The sequence below is a fragment of the Narcine bancroftii genome, chromosome 2 (genome assembly GCF_036971445.1).
Source record: "Narcine bancroftii isolate sNarBan1 chromosome 2, sNarBan1.hap1, whole genome shotgun sequence".
Taxonomy (NCBI): domain Eukaryota; kingdom Metazoa; phylum Chordata; class Chondrichthyes; order Torpediniformes; family Narcinidae; genus Narcine; species Narcine bancroftii.
The window spans coordinates 210,427,970-210,445,700 of record NC_091470.1 but is presented as its reverse complement, the minus strand read 5'-3'; the positions used below and the strand labels follow the sequence as shown (position 1 = coordinate 210,445,700).

General features: G+C 48.1%; 1 protein-coding gene across 1 annotated transcript in view; it reads left to right on the top strand.

The window, feature by feature from the left end:
* dipk1c (divergent protein kinase domain 1C) overlaps positions 1-17,731 on the top strand; it is a 46,914-nt gene that overhangs the window by 2,272 nt on the left and 26,911 nt on the right. The window contains exon 2 of the mRNA XM_069915383.1: positions 7,516-8,205. Within this exon, the coding sequence (XP_069771484.1) occupies positions 7,516-8,205 (690 nt within the window). The remainder of the gene's footprint in view (positions 1-7,515; positions 8,206-17,731) is intronic.

Genomic DNA, 17,731 nt, shown 5'->3' with positions numbered 1-17,731 from the left:
CTGGAGAAACTCGGGGAAAATACTGGTGGAGAAACTTGGGGAAACATGGCCGGCAAAACTCAGGGAAAACGTTGGTGGAGAAACATGGAGAAACTTGGGGAAACGCAGCTAGAGAAACTCAGGGGAAATGTTGGTGGAGAAACTTGGGGAAACGCAGCTGGAGAAACTCAGGGGAAACGTTGGTGGAGAAACATGCAGAAACTTGAGGAAACGTAGCCAGAGAAACTCAGGGAAAACATCAGCGGAGAAATGTGAAGAAACTTGGGGAAAACGTCGGCGGAGAAACTCAGGGAAACACCAGCGGGGAAATGTGGACAGAGAAACGTGGAGAAACGCGGTCAGAGAAACGTGGCCGGGGAAACTTGGGGAAACGCGGCTAGGGAAACTCAGAAACACTGACGGAGAAAATCAGCAGGTTCAACAGTGCATTTTATATAGCAAAGATAAAAATTCATAAACGATGTTTTTTGATACCTTGATGAAGGGCTCAAACCTTTGCTACATAAGGTTGGACCTGTTGAACTTCTCCAGCATTTTGTGTCTTATTAATATAATACTGGAGATCACTGATGAAAGGTAGTATTCAATATCTGGAAAGGTTTATTAAAAAATAAATTACTAGAGCAGAATTATAAATAAATCTAGTTTACTATTAACTTTAGAATTACTAATTAACACGTGCACCAATTATCAGATTCGAATGGTTCCATTATTTCCGTCATGAAACCACAATCCATCTTTAGCAATGGAAAGATAAATATTTGAAATACACCTTCATTTAGAACATTTGCAACCAAACCAGGTCACCAATTGTCCCGCTAATTAAGCGTGGAAAAGGCAAATTAATCCGTCATACTCAGTGAAGTGTTACTTTATATTTCAGACGAGGTTGCTGGATACCGTGAACAGCTCTATCAGGGGAGGAGGCGGCGGGGTGGGGGGGAGATGGGCACATCAAAACAACGATCCAACCATCATCAGTCAGGAAACATTTCCTAATTTAAACACCAATGAGGAAAAAGTAGAAAGCAACTTAAGTTCTAAAAATATTTTCTCACATCTCTTTCTATTCTTGGTGGCTGAATGGCAAAATGGCACAAGAAGCCGATCTTAAAAAAATATTTTGGAAGCAATTCCTTGTAAATTCTCCAGTAGTCTTTTTTTCTGTCTAGAGAACATCATGTACTTTATGCCTTTGGTGTTTTGATTAATTGAATGTTAAAACTATTATTGAGCCTCCCCCGACCCACCCCATCTGAATTGATAACCCCAGCCAAATAACAATAACACATAACAGGCTCAAGATTCTGCGGATAAAGTTTATGGCTAAGATTTTCTTCCTTTCCATTGATTTGGGAACACCTTGTTATGATATTCAGCAAGGCTTTTGGGAAACATATCTCTCCTTACTGCCTCTGAGTCCAGTGATGAGAGAGGCCAGGATTAATTTAGTGCTGGGAGCAAGAAGTGTTTAGTGGCTGGAATATTGAACTGTCGCCATTGAGGATATTTCTGCAGGAGTTGTTTAGGGCAATACCTGAGTCTGAACCTGTTCCAATTGCTTCGTTGCTCAGTCATTGGAACAGTCCAGATCAGGAGGCAGCATTTCACCGCATGTTAGACCAGATAACATTCAGGTTTGGACTGGTGAAAGAGAAGTCATGTTCACACTACACAAATTCTAGGCAGTGGCCTCAAGAGGAAGGTTAACATTGTTGCCAGTGTCTCCTTCACTATCAATTTCTGGGAAGGGGTGGGTGTAAGAGTTGATCAGAGGAGGAGCATTCTGCAGTGGAGGGCTCATCTTGTGACTGCCCAAGCCTTTCCAAGATATACAAGGCACAGCTAAGGTGCGAGGTAGAATACTTTTCACTTGCCTGGGCAAGTTCAGCAACAGACAAGAAGCTCAATAAATCAGCACAAATCACTGGCTGTCTACTGGCCATCTCAAACATCTGCCGGGCACGATCTGAAAAAAGCACTCACTCTGGCTTATCCACCAATTCCTCCAAAAATTTGGCACGTGTCCCTTATCAATTTTTATCAAAGCAACAAAGAAAGTATTCGGTCTGGTTGCATCACAGCTTGGGAGGAGAACTGCTGTGCCCAAGCCCACAAGAGTTTAATTTAGATGGGAACAGGCCCTTTGGCCTACAAGTCCATGGCGCCTGATTACACTCCATTAACCTATTTGAATGGTGGGGAAATCCGGAGCCTTCTGGGAAATCCCAGGCAAACACTGGGAGAATGTCCTTACAGAACAGAAACCCAGTCGCTGAAACAGCTAAACCATTATTTTGTATGTAAATGCCTTGATCTTATATTTTTACCCTGCTCCCACTAGCCGGCTCGTGACTTCTCCCCTTTATCCTCCAGAAAGGCTGTCATGCCACAACTCTGCCCCCAGTTCGAGAGCCAGCCACACCTGTCTATCTCTTGCTGATAAAAACCTTCAGTTCCAACAACTTTAGACTGTTTCGTGCTTCAATTTTATTAGCAAGACTTTATTTCTTCGGAACATGGACAGATACTTGAAGCTGGACCGCCTAGAGATTGACCTGAGAGAACCTGAAGCAGCCGACAAATTCGCACCCTGGTGCCACTGTTTCAAAAGATTCCTCACAGCCTCTGAAGCTGCGATTAGGACATCGAAGACAAGCTCCATCTGCTATTTTTGTACTTAGGGCTACCAGATGGTCCGGGACTGCCAGACCTAGGGAGATGCCATGGACACCCTAAAAGACCAGCACAAGGTACAGGTGAACAAAATCTATGCATGGCACATACTCCACCTGCGCAGGAAGCAACCCAGGGAGACATTCAACGACTTTGTCAGGGCCATCCAGGAGCTTGCAAGGGACTGCAACTGCCAGGCGGTGAGTGCAGAACAGCACACACAACCGCTGATCAGTGACACCTGTGTGGCAGGGATCCGCTCCAATCACGTGAGGCAGAGACGACTTGATCAGAGCCGACCTCAGACCATCAAACTGGCGAACACTCTGGAGGTGGCCATCCACGATGCTGAATCATTCTCCAGTGAACACACAATTGCCTTGTGAGGAACAGGGGTGCCACCATCTTGGGAGATGGGATCGCAAACCCCTTTCCGCCCCACACTGACTTCCACAGCATTTAGCAACCACCCAGAGTTCTACTTCTGTGGGCAGGGCAGGCATCTGAGGAAACACTGTCCTGCCAAGGACGCCATTTGCTCCAACTGCAGGAAGAAGGGAAACTTTGCGAAGATCTGTAGGTCTAAACAAACCCCCAAGTTCAGCAGCGCCACGTGCAAATGGGGGGGGGCGCCATCTTTAATGCAGTAATTTCTGCCATCACTTCCAGGGACCTGGAAAGCTTGTGCATGCGCTCTGGGGAGATCACTGATCGTGACGACATCACTTCTGTCTTCTCCCTCTTCCCTTCTGGTGAATGATGACCAGGCCATGTGTGTGCCATGAGGGCCATCATCTTATCAGACCAACGACAGCTAACGGAATTCTTCAGACGATGAGCTGATGCTGGCATCGGTAACCCTGGATCATTGCAGACCACACCAACTTTCCAGAGCCATGATGGAGGTCCAGGTAAATGGCCCCTCCACTGCCTGCCTATTCGACAGTGGGAGCACAGTGAGCTTCATTCACCCAAACACTCTTCAGCACCATTCCGTTGGGGTGCAGCCCGAGAGGCAAAGTGTCTCCCTAGCCACCAAATCCAAATTGGCTAAAGTTGTACTGTGACACTGACTATCCGAGGCACGGTATACCGTGATGTCACACTCCTAATACTGCCACAGCTTTGCACACCCATCCTACTGGGGTTGGACTCAACATTCTGGATTCCCCCTGCCCCTGTTTGCGAATCCCACCTTGGACTGTAAGTCCATCGCCACTAAAAGTCAGCAATACACAGCCAGGGGCAGGGCATTTATTAAGTCTGAGGTGGCTCGCCTTCTCCCTGAGGGGGTGATAGGGTGGAGTACAAGCCCCTGGAGAACCCTGGTCATTGTAGTGAAGAGTGGGGAGGAACACTGGATGATCATAGACTATTCACAGACCATCAACAGGTTCACCCGGCTTGACGCATACTCCCTATCCCTGCATGGTGAACCAGATCACTCAATACAGGGTTTTCTCGACCATAGATCTCAAGTCTATTTATCACTACACAACCTTTGAGGCAGATGGTCCTTCGTGAAAGTCCCTTTTGGGGTTACAAATGGGGTGTCTATTTCAAAGGGAGATGGATCGAGTGATGGATGAACATGGGTTGCGAGCCATTTTCCCATACCTCGATAACATTACCATCTGCGGCCAGTACCAGCAGGACCATGACGAGAACCTCCAAAAATTCCTCCACACCACAAAACACCTCAACCTGACGTACAACACAGGGAAGTGTGTCTTCACACGTTGCTAGGCTATACTAGGCTGCGTTGTAGAGAATGGAATCATCAGTCCCGACACTGACCGCATGCGTCACCTGTTAGAACACTCACTCCCCCGTTGCTCCAAGGCCCTGAAAAGGTGCTTGGGGTTTTTCTCCTATTCCCAGCTATGTGGAAAAGGCCCGTGCCCTCATTGACATTTGTGAGGCATTTGACCGTAACAAAGCCGACATTGCAAAGGCCATGATCCTCCCAGAGGCTATCCAGTCCCTCCTGTGTATGGTCACCAATGAGATACCTCACGAGAGACTCTTTACATTCCCCAGGAGATTATCGTCGGGAACTATCTTACCCACCTGGCTGATGTCCCCTGGGCCAGTACTATTGTGGAAACATGTAAGAATCCATAAGTGTGACTCACTAGCCAAGAGGGTCCAGCTGCTCTATGCCAACCCACAGTATGCCTACGTCGAATTCCCGGATGGATGAGAGGACACGGTATCAATCCGGGACCTGGCATATGCGAGAGCATCTGGACCCCCTCAGCCAGCTGACAGGTACACTACCCCTCCCCCCCAGCTCTCCAGAACCTCAGTTCCCTACCCCCACCACCCCGGCCAACATGCCAGCTGACACATATGCTCCCACCCTCCCGACACAACCAAATATCCCAGCTGGGTTAATCGAGATGAAGCAGAGCCGACAGAGACCACCACAGACACCCTGGATGGGGGCGTGCTGGTCACAACACCAATGGAAGCCACCGGACATATGAGGTCACCTGACCGCAAACCCCACCCAGGGACTTCTTTTTAAAATAAGGGTTGAATGTGGTGAAACCACTATTGTGTATGTAAATAATATGATCTTTCCTGGTTGACCCTGCTCCCACTGGCCGGCTTGTGACTCTTCTCCTTTATCCCCCATAAAGGCTGTCATGCCACAACCCTTCCCCCAGTTTGAGCCTGGGTCAGGGAAAGCCAGCAACACAGGGATGCTGTCCATCTCTTGCTAATAAAAGCCTTCCGTTCCAGACTTTGTGTAATTGGTCATGCATCAACACACCTCTCTCCCCTGCATGAACTCCATAGCTCCCACTGCCTCAGGAAAGCAGCCGACAGATGAAAAGACACAGATCCCCAATGTCATAAACCACTGTCACGTTTAATTACCTGGTTTGGCACACCTATTGGCTGGTTGGACCTGTGGCCCCTCCCCACAGGCTCCTGCGTAAAGGTGGCCGTTCCACAGCCCCCTGCAGCTCAGTGCAGGACAGCCGAACTCCAATAGTCTGTGGAGTGATTGATGGTGCATCACCCAGTAATGGAGATTCAGAGGTCAAGGAAGGGAAGAGTCAGAGAGGAGGTGTCTGGCAGTGAGCACACTTTGTCTATTCTATATCAGCCCAAGAGCAGGTGGTACGAAATGCTCAATAATATACTTGAGAGGAAAGTGAGGGTGGAGACAGGCAAAACTGAAGCACAGTCCACAGATCCCCAGCTTGGATCCTTTAGTTTGGAGGAAGAGAATGAAAACAAAGGATCAATGGCTCAATGAAAGAGCAAATCCATGAGGGTGGAGGAGTGCAGTGGTGGAGGTCTCTGCTTAAGAGGAGGTTCGTACGAACTTGTGTGGTATGGTCATCGTGTGGAGAAAGAGAGGATCAGGGCTAGGCCATTAGATGTTAGGAAGGCACCAAAAAATCATCCAGGACAAGGCATCCCACCAGGACAGATTGGGAATCTTAATCCATTGTTCAATAAAAGGAATTTTAAATAACAATCTGGGTAAAATATTGGCTCGAAGGAAAAAGTCTGAGAGTAGTAGTGGAAGGAAAGTATTCTGCCTGGAGGTCGGTGACTAGTGGAGTACCAGAGGGGTCTGTTCTGGGACCTCTGCTCTGTGATTTTTATAAATGACCTGGATGAAGAGATGGGTCAGTAAGTTGAAGATGACATGAAGGTTGGAGGAGTTGTGGATGAAGCTGAAGGTTGTCGTAGGTTACAAAAGGATAGAGACAGGATGCAGAGTTGGGTGGAGAAGAGGCAGATGGAGTTCAAACTGGATAAGTGTGAGGTGGTGCACTTTGGAAGGACAAACCAGAAGGCTGAGTACAGGGTTAATAGTCAGTTACTTAAGGGTATGGATGAACAGAGGGACCTTGGGGTCCAATTCCATACATCCCTCAAGATAACCGCACAAGTTGATGGGATAGTTAAGCCTTATGGGATGTGTTTAAGAGTTGAGAGGTCATGTTACAACTCTACATACCTCTGGTAAAATCACACAGAGTATTTGAAGGATGTGGAAGATATGGAAAGGGTGCAGAAGAGATTTACCAGGATGTTGGCTGGGTTGGAAAATGTCTTATGGGACATAAGAGCTGGGACTTTTCTCTTCAGAGCATAGAAGGATGAGAGGAGACTTGATAGAGGACTACAAGGTTATGAGAGGCATACAGCCAGCACCTGTTTCCCAGGGCAGGATCAACAAACACCAAAAAACATATGTACAAAATGAAGGGAGGGAAGTTTAGGGACACAGAGAGTTGTGGGTGCATGCCTTGCCAGGGATGGTTGTGGAGGCTGAAACATTAGGGGCATTTAAGAGGCCTTAGACTTACACATGGATGGAAGTAAAATAGAGGGTTACGGTGTTGGGAGGATTTAGTATTTGTTTGAAGGATATATGGATCAGCACAACATCAAGGGCCAAAGGGCTGTACTGTGTTGTATTTCAGAATACCTCATTAAGTGAGAATGAGCCTATTTGCTTTATTTTGCTTCCTCTCCATTGGAGGATAGCTTCTGTAATCATTTCAATGTAAAAACAACTTTCAGCAAAATTCACTTCAATACAGTTGTGGCAATATATCAAGCCTTAGTCTCAATTCATGATTTAAAACATTAGAATAATAAAGCTAATGCACAATCTTAACTGTCGTTACACACACACACAATATGGAGATATTACCTGCTATATAATATTTCAAATCTAATGATAAGGCTGTTGATGAATACATCTTTCAGTTTAATTAGACTTTAAATGCACTGAATTTTCATACATGGTGCCCTGGCCTTCGGTAAAGTACCACGGACTGATCTAGCTTTCTGTTTCTGTTGCAGTGCCATAACTATCAACAGGGAGTGCTAACAGGAGATCTGTGTGAGGATTTATGTGTCACGCACACAATGGTCTACAAACGATGCCTCCACTACGATAAAGGCAAAAAAGTCATCCAGACTGATTGGAACGGGATGCCAATAATTCTGAAATCCAAACTGGAGGACTTCTTAAGCTATGACAGCCTGTACCTGCTTGGAGAACAAGAAAACAGCTCCATTCTAGATCTTGACATCTTGGTCTTCACTGCACTGGAAATCAAGCACTCCTTGGGTCTGGAAGTGAAGAACATCACAGGACCACAACTCTGGACCAAGCACTTCAAAGACAGGAGGGGCTCATTGTCAAGGGCAGAGATAGCCAGCATGTGGTCTCTGTTGCAGCAAGAGGAATATGTCTTTTTCCAGTTACTGCAGGATCTCAGTAAACATGTTCTCAAAATGGTGGGCTCCTGCGGACATTTCTATGCTGTGGAGTACCTCCCTGCTGGTCACACCTGGCATCACAGCCTCTTCGCCTTGGAGGGGTTGAGTTCCTGGCGAGGCAGCAGTAGCAGGGCACTGTGGCAGGCAACTAATGGAATCGCACTCAGCTTTCTGGATCTCGCCAGGCACTTTGAGAATGATTTCTCCTACCAGCTTCACCTGTGTGACATCAAGCCGGAGAACTTCGCTATCAGGGCCGATCTAACGGTAAAGTGTGTGTGAGTGTCTGTGTGTGTGTGTGTGTGTGTGTGTGTGTGTGTGTGTGTGTGTGTGTGTGTGTGTGTGTGTGTGTGTGTGTGTGTGTGTGTGTGTGTTGAGAGAATGAAAAGGACAGGCTCTGCATTGATGCATTTCAAAAGTGTCATACATTTGAGATGCACAGTTGTCTTTCCCTTTGATGTATGGTACCCCAAACTATCCTTCCAAAAGATGCAGAGGGTTTCAATGTGCACCAAAAATCTACAGCAGCTTCAGGATCTAAAAGGGGACAAGGAAGGCAAGATCACAGACACTGAGCCATCAGAGAAAGTATTGATCACTTCAGCTGAGTGCTTCCAACAAGGCCCCAATCCTTCACAGTGAGGAAAATTACAGATCTAAAATGCATAGCATCAGTTCAGAAAGTAGTTCCAAATTGTTCAATAATTATGATATCCAAACTAGATATTATTTTTCCCAGTGGAAATGCCAAGAGATTTGAAACAAAAGCTGGCAAATAAGGATTACAGATTAGTGAAGATCTACTGCAGGGTGCAACCTCCGTACCTCCGTAAGGGGACAGGACAACACCTGGCCGGCTGCCAATCAGTCGGCCTGAATGGATCAAGCCCCACCCGGTCGGGTGTTGATCATCCTCCAGGATATAAGCCTGTGCCGGCCTTCCGAGGCCTCACACTGAGTTGCTGCAGCCACAGCTAGGCTGGCACTGTGGAGATTTTTGTGGATTAAAACCTGTTGTTCCGTCTTTACCTTATGTGTGTCTGATTCTGTCTAACAGCGCACCACAATTTAATCTACAAAATTTTCCCACGGCTGCCATGGAAAAACTCCTGTGCGCAGGGGGCCTCGAGGTCAACCCACGCCACCTAGAAGCCCAGACACGCTTTGAGATCTGACAGCACGTGGTCGAGGCAATCATCGAGGCACACGAGGGTGACATCCTGGACTGCGATTGGAAGAGGTTGGTCCTACTCTGGTCAAAGCTGGGTCCCCGAGCCTTCCAGGTAACCAAAGGCCGCACCACGTACAAGAGCGCAATGAAAACTCTTGAGAACTTGTACAAGCCCCCCATGAATGTGGTCTGTGCAAGGTACCTCCTCAACACCTGAGCCCAGCAACCCGGGGAGACGGCTGAATCTTACTGGGACACTTGCGAGAGTTGGCCCGACTGTGTCTGGCTGAATTCAGGGTAGGTGTAGAGGAGGTCGAGAGGCTGATCCAGGACACCTTCGTCCGAGAGCTACGCTCGAGGGCCATCCAGCAGAAGCTACTGGACAATATCTATGCCCTAATCAGATTGGATCCTTTAATTTGGAGGAGGAGAATGCAAACAAAGGATCAATGGCTCAATGAAAGAGCAAATCCATGAGGGTGGAGGAGTGCAGTGGTGGAGGTCTCTGCTTTAGAGGAGGTTCGCACAAACTTCTTGTGAGGTATGGTCATCGTGTGGAGAATGAGAGGATCAGGGCTAGGCCATTAGATGTTGGGAAGGCACCAAGAAATCATCCAGGACAAGGCATCCCACCAGGACAGATTGGGAATCTTAATCCATTGTTCAATAAATGAGGAATTTTAAATAAGTGGTCCAAACCCTAGAAGCAGTAGCCCTGCATGTCGAAGCCTTCAATTCCAGTTTTCCCCAGGCTCCCTCATGGCCCTCTCACACTGTAGCTGCAGCCCCAGGCCGAGCTGGGGAGGAGAACGTCACTGCGGCAGGCGCTCGGTGCCCCTGTAAGTACTGTGGGTCCTGGTGTGGGTCAGACCGATGATCACGCCGAAACTGCCTGGCTAGAAACCAGTATTGTTCCAGATGCAGCAAGAAAGGCCACTTTGCAAAAGTGTGCCTCTTTAAACCTACCGGCAGCTTAGCAGCCCTCTATGACCTCCCTACCTCCCCCGTGGATCCCACCACGTGCATATGCCGGACGGCGCCATTGTCCCTGCGACGACTTCCATCTTCCCTGACTTTGACTGCGCCACTTCCGGCCCCACCAGCAACTGTCGCAGCATGTGCCCCGAGCATCTGCACCAGCCCTCGCCACTCACTGAGAACTACAGCGACGTCACTTCCGGCTCACGGCGACTCCTGGTGGAAGGTGTTATTGAGCCCCTAACAGCCCTTGAAGAGCTCAAGTCCTGGTGGTCAAAGGGGGAAGTAAGCCGAGGACGGTCGTGGATTACAGCCAGACCATTAATCGGTACACCCAGCTGGATGCCTATCCCCTGCCGAGGATTGCCGACATGGTCAATGAGATTGCCTGCTACCAGGTTTTCTCCACGATTGACCTGAAGTCGGCATATCACCAAATCCCTATCTACCTGAAGGACAAGCCCTACACCACCTTTGAGGCGGATGGGCGCCTGTGTCAGTTCTGTCGGGTTCCTTTTGAGGTCACGAACAGTGTCTCCGTCTTCCAGTGGGAGATGGATCGCATGGTAGACTGGCATAAGCTAAAGCCGACGTTCCTATATTTGGATAACCACTATCTGCAGCCATGACCAGCAGGACCACGATGCTAACCTGGAAAAATTCCTCCAGACGGCCGTGGAGCTGAACCTCACTTACAACAAGGAGAAGTGTGTGTTCAGCACCACCCGCCTCGCCATCCTGGGGTACATCGTGGCCCACAGAGTCGTAGGCCCAGATCCGGAAAGGATGCGCCCATTAATGGAGTTACCTCAACCCTCCACCCCCCCACACTAAAGACCTCCGCAGGTACCTGGGGCTGTTCTCTTATTACTCTTAGTGGGGTTCTCACTTCTCAGACAAGGTCTGCCCACTGGCCCAAGCCACAACTTTTCCCCTCCCACCTGAGGCGCAGACAGCCTTCACCCGCATCAGGCAAGACATCGCGGACGCCACGATGCAGGCTGTGGATGAGGACTTCCCCTTCCAGGTGGGGAACAATACCTCCGAGGTGGCCCTTGCTGCTACCCTCAACCGAGGGGGGGAAGCACCTGTCGCCTTCTTTTCCAGGACCCTCCACAGCTCCGAGCTAGGGCACTCCGCCATTGAAAAGGAGGCCCAGGCGATTATGGAAGTGGTCCGGCACTGGCGCCATGACCTATCCGGCAGGAGATTCACGCTCCTCATGGATCAGCAGGCCGTGGCGTGCATGTTTAATACTTCCCACAAGAGCAAGATAAAGAATGACAAGATCCTGCACTGGAGAGTCTGATTCTGTCTAACAGCGCCACATACAGAAGGGCAAAATGAACTCAGTGCATTGAATAACCCACTCTTTCCTTTGTTTTGAAACATACACACACACATCCCTCAAACAACAGAAGCACGCACATATACAACCTCACAAACACACACATACACACACTCTTCACAATCACACACACCGAAACGCACTTGCGCATACCCCCACACATGCACAGAGACAGACAGACACACGTGCACACACTGATTCATTTCCTTGTGGGGATTAAAATCAGGAGTGAACACCACTGCTGAAATGACTAAATTTTAATTCAGCATCAGTGGGTGTAATATAGCCTAGACAGGGTTTGCCCAAGTATCTCAGAGACAAAGAGGATGAAGGGGACATGGTTCACTGGGTGAGGGGACTTAGTCACGAGAGTTGCTGGTTATCTGTGATCAGTTATTGTCTTTTTAAAATATTTATTTACTTATTTATTGCTATCTATGTATTTATTTAATTTTCTGTGTTGATTTTGGAAGTCAAGTGGGGGCCTAGTGCACAGGCGCGTGATGATGGGAGGGCAGGAGAATTTAAAAAGTGGGGACAGCTTACCTTACTGTTCACTGGGTGAGGAACCTTCAGCCAGGAGAGTCTGGTGACTGCTGGTCATTGTTTATTGTGGGAGGGATTAATTGGGAAATTAATAAAATTAGCAGGAACCAATAAAAAGGAGGGCTTGTTAAAGAAGCAGTCCAGTGAGTGGGCCTAGTAAAGGAGTGGGGTTTCAAGGCTTTGGACTGAGGAAGAGATCTCTCTGAGGTAAGGTTTTTTTTAAGTTAAGCTAAATTACTCTAATTTAAATTGAAGAGCAGGTGATGGAGACAGTTGAGTACTCCAATTACAGGATGTGGGATGTTCCTGGTGATGACACCTGCAAAAGGTGCATTCAGTTACAACTTCTAGGAGATTGGGTTAGGGAATTGGAGTTTCAGCTGGATGAACTGCGGATCATAAGGGAGGCAGAGGAAGTGATGGATAGGAGTTATGGAGGCAGTCACCCCCAGCAGTCAGGATTCCGGGAACTGGTTGACTATGGGGAAAGGGGAGGGGGAGGGTGGTAAGCAGTGCTGAGTACCCCTTTTCAGTTCCCCTCAACAACTGCTTTAGATACTGTTGGGGAGTGGGGGATGATCTACAGGGGACAAGTCATGGAGGTTGGGTCTCTGGCACAGGGGCTGGACCCTTGGCTCAGAAGGGAAGGGGGAAAGAGTAGGGCTCTTGTAGTTGGGGACTCACCGGTTAGGGGAGCAGATAGGAGGTTTGCTGTATGAGATTGGGGACCCTGGTTGGTATGTTGCCTCCCAGATGCCAGGGTCAGGGATGTCTCCGATTGAGATCACAGCATTCTGGAGGGGGAGGTTGAGCAGCCAGAACTCGTGGTGCATGTGGGGACCAATGACAGAGTTAGAAGTGGGGATGAGGTCCTGAAAAGGGATTAGATGGAGTTAGGGAGGAAGTTTAACAACAGGACCTCAAGAGTGGCAATCTTGAGATTGTTGCCTGTGCCATGTGATAGTGAGGGTAGAAATAGGAAGTTGTGGAGGATGAATGTGTGACTCAGGAGCTGGGGTAGGGGCAGGGGTTTAGATTTCTGGATTATTGGGATCTCATCTGGGGCAAGTCTGACCTGTACAAAAGGGACGGATTGCATTTGAACTGGAGGGGGCCAATATCCTGGCAGGAAGATTTGCTAGAGCTGTTGGAGAGGGTTTAAACTAGTTTGGCAGGGGGGGGGGGTGGTGGGAATCAGAATGAGAGTATGGAGGAAGAACTCCTAGACTGGAAGGAATGGAGGGAACAGAATGAAAATATAAATGAAGGAGGTAAAGGTAGATGATAACAAAATGAGTTTGTGGAGGACAGGCTCTCAAATGCATATATATTTTAATGCCAAGAGCATAGTAAATAAGGGGGATGAGTTTAAGGCATGGATGGCCACATGGAAATATGATATTGTGGCCATCAGTGAAACTTGGTTGCAGGAAGGGCATGTTTGGCAGTTAAATTTTCCAAGATTTTGTTGTTTTAGGCAAGATAGAATGGTGGGGGTGGTGTGGAGGGGTGGGAGGGAGAGATCAAAGATGGAGGAGTTGCATTGCTTATTAGAGAGAACATTACAGCAGTGCTGTGGCAGGATGGTTTGGTGGGATTGTCCAGCGAGGCTATTTGGGTAGAATTGAGGAATGGCAGAGGCATTAATGGGAGTGTATTATAGACCACCAAATGGGCTGAGGGAATTAGATGAGCATTTGTAAGGAGATTGTATATATGTGTAATAAACACAAGGTGATAGTTATGGGATATTTTAACTTTCCAAACATTAACCAGGATGCCCATACAGTAAGTGGGCTGGATGGGGTAGAGTTTAATTGCATTCAGGAAAGTTTTCTTAATCAATACGTAGAAGAACTGACTTGAGAGGGGGCTGTATTGAATAACCTATTAGTGAACCAGATAGGTCAGATGACAGAAGTTTGTGTTGGGAAACACTTTGGGTCCAGTGATCACAATACTATTAGTTTTGGGCTAGTAATGGAAAAGAATAGAGATGGGACAAAGGCTGAGATTCTTGACTGGAAGAAAGCAGATTCGAGGGGATGAGGGTGTGAATTGGGATGAGATATTTTCAGGGAAGAATGTAGCAGATAAATGGAGGATATTCAAAGGAGAAGTTCTGAGAGTGCAGAGTTGGTCTGTCCCCATGAGGATTAAAGAAAAGGTTAGAAACTGTAGGGAGCCTTGGTTTTCAAAAGATATTGGAACCTTGGTTTGGAGGAAGAGGGATCTGTTCAACAGGTATAAACAGCAGGGAAGGGATGAACTGCTTCAGGAATGAGGAGTGTGTATTTAAAAAAAAAAACCTTAAGAAAGAAATTAGAAAGGCTGAAAGGAGACATGAAGCTGCTTTGGCAGGAAAAGTAAAAATAAATCCAAAGGGTTTCTAAAGGTACATTAAAAATAAAAGAATAATGAGGGATAAAATTGGGCCCCTTGAGGATGGGGGTGGGTAGGCTCCATGAGAAGTCAGAGGAGATGGGAGAAATGTTAAATGATATTTTTTCTTCAATATTCACTAAAGAAAAGAATATTGAGCCAGATGGTGGAGGGAGCGCATGGATAATATAAGAATTAATGAGGAGGTAGTATTGGCTATATTGAAAGTGATCAGGGTGGATAAATCTCCAGGTCCTGACAAAATATTCCCTAGGACCCTGAGAGAGGTTAGTGAACAAATAGTGGGGACGTTGACAGAAATATTTAAAATGTCACTGGCCACTGGGGAGGTGCCGGAAGATTGGAGGAGGAGCTCATTTTGTTGCGCTGTTCAAAAAATTATCCAAAAATAAACCGGGAATTATAGGCCTGTAAGTCTGATGTCGGTGGTGGGTAAATTAATGGAAAGTGTTCTTAGAGATGGTATACATAACTATTTGGAAAGATAGGGATTTGTCTAACAAATCTTACTGAGATTTTCAAGGAGGTTACTAAAAAGAGTGAGGGGAAGGTGATGGATGTTGTCTATTTGGACTTTTGATAAGGTTCCCCATAAGAGGTTAGTAAGGAACGTGGAAGCATTAGGTATTAATGATGAAGTAGTGAAATGGATTCAATGACAGTTGGATGGGAGATGCCAGAGAGTGGTGGTGTAAAATTCTTTGTTGAGATGGAGGCCGGTGATGAGTGGAGTGATTCGGGGATCATTACTGGGTCCACTACTGTTTGCCGTATATATTAGCAATCTAGATCATAGGAAGGCAAATTGGATTAGTAAATTTGCAGATGATACGAAGTTTGGCAGTGTTATGGACAGTGAGGAAGATTATCAAAGCTTGCAAGTTGATATAGGGCAGTTAGAAGAGTGGGCTGAAAGATGGCATATGGAGTTTAATACTGATAAATGTGAGGTGCTACATTTTGGTAAGACTAATCAAAATAGGTCATGCATGTTAAACAGTGGACAATTAAGGAATGCATTGGACAAAGGGATTTAGGAGTCATGGTACATAATTCCTTGAAAGTTGGATCACATGTGGATAGGCTGGTGAAGAAGGCATTTAGTATGTGAGTTTTCATAAGAGTACAGAACACAAGAGTTAGGATGTTATGTTGAAATTGTATAAGTAATTGGTGAGGCCAAATTTGGAATATTGTGTGTAGTTTTGGTCACCAAATTACAGGAAGAATATAAGCAGAATGGAGAAATGCAGAGAAGGTTTACGAAAATGTGGCTGGGGTTTGAGTTACAGGGAAAGGTTGATTTGAATAAAGGCTGGGACTTTATTCCCTGGAGCGTAGAAGGTTGTGGGGTGATTTGATAGAGGTATTATAAGGGGGACAGATAGTCAATGTGGATAGGCCTTTTCAGATCAGAGGGTGTGGATTGAGAGTAGTAGAGGAAAAGTTTAGGGGAAACATGAGGGGGAATTTCTTCGCGGCAGAGGTGGCAGAAGCAATCGATGTTAATATTCAAAGAAAGGTTGGATAGGAATCTGGATGGGAGAAGTGTGGAGGGTTATGGGTCAGTGGGACTAGGTACGAGAAGATGTTCGGTATGGACTAATAGGTCCAAATTGGCCTGTTTCTGTGCTGTAAATGGTTATATGGTTATAAAGGGATGGTCTTGAAACGAAGGTTTAAGATCACAGGTAATGTCTGCCTCAAAGTATCCATCTCTGAAAACAAATAGGCAAATTAGTCAGTCAGACTGAGAATTGTGGCCGCATGATTGGTGTACTGGTTAGTGCAATGCCTTTACAGTGCCTGCCTTGAGGATTGGGGTATGGATCCCACGCTGTCTGTAAGGAATTTGTACATTCTCCCTATGTCTTTGTGGGTTAGGAATCACCAACAGAATAACAAAGTTACCTCTCTGGTTCCTCTTAAATCTCCCCCCTCTTTCCCCCCCCCCCCACCTTAATCCTGTCTTCTGTTATTAATCCCCCTACTCTGCTCAATTCACCTGATCTATTCCCCTCCTGATTTTGTACACCTCTGAGATATACCTTCATCCTCCTGAGCTTCAGGAATAAACCCCTAGGTTGCTCAAAGTTTAAAGTTCAGATTTGTTGTCAGAGTACATGCACAACATTGCATACAATCCTTTTTCCTGTGGTCCACGTAGATTTTCTACTTATCAGTATTGCAAAACTTCAATCTTGAAAAGATGTGCATGCAAAAGTGAGTGCAAGCAAACTCTGCAAGTACAGAAAATAAATATTCAGTAATAAATAATGAACAAAGAACAAGTCCTGAAATGAATCACCATGAGTTTGATGTTTAGGAATCTAAGGGTGGAGGGGAAGGAAGCGACTGTTCCTGAATGTGGTGGTATGTGTCTTTTGGCTCAATCTCTCCCGATAGCTCAGGCCCACTGTGTCCTGGCAACATCCTTGTAAATCTTCTCTCCCCCTCTCCAGCTTAAATTTTGAATTTTTAAATTTAAATTAATTTTTTAAATATAAATTTAGACATACAGCACAGTAACAGGCCATTTTGGCCCTGAGGTCCGCCCCGCTGAGGTCCGCCCCGCTGAGGTCCGCCCCGCTGAGGTCCGCCCCGCTGAGGTCCGCCCCGCTGAGGTCCGCCCCGCTGAGGTCCGCCCCGCTGAGGTCCGCCCCGCTGAGGTCCGCCCCGCTGAGGTCCGCCCCGCTGAGGTCCGCCCCGCTGAGGTCCGCCCCGCTGAGGTCCGCCCCGCTGAGGTCCGCCCCGCTGAGGTCCGCCCCGCTGAGGTCCGCCCCGCTGAGGTCCGCCCCGCTGAGGTCCGCCCCGCTGAGGTCCGCCCCGCTGAGGTCCGCCCCGCTGAGGTCCGCCCCGCTGAGGTCCGCCCCGCTGAGGTCCGCCCCGCTGAGGTCCGCCCCGCTGAGATCCGCCCCGCTGAGGTCCGCCCCGCTGAGGTCCGCCCCGCTGAGGTCCGCCCCGCTGAGGTCCGCCCCGCTGAGGTCCGCCCCGCTGAGGTCCGCCCCGCTGAGGTCCGCCCCGCTGAGGTCCGCCCCGCTGAGGTCCGCCCCGCTGAGGTCCGCCCCGCTGAGGTCCGCCCCGCTGAGGTCCGCCCCGCTGAGGTCCGCCCCGCTGAGGTCCGCCCCGCTGAGGTCCGCCCCGCTGAGGTCCGCCCCGCTGAGGTCCGCCCCGCTGAGGTCCGCCCCGCTGAGGTCCGCCCCGCTGAGGTCCGCCCCGCTGAGGTCCGCCCCGCTGAGGTCCGCCCCGCTGAGGTCCGCCCCGCTGAGGTCCGCCCCGCTGAGGTCCGCCCCGCTGAGGTCCGCCCCGCTGAGGTCCGCCCCGCTGAGGTCCGCCCCGCTGAGGTC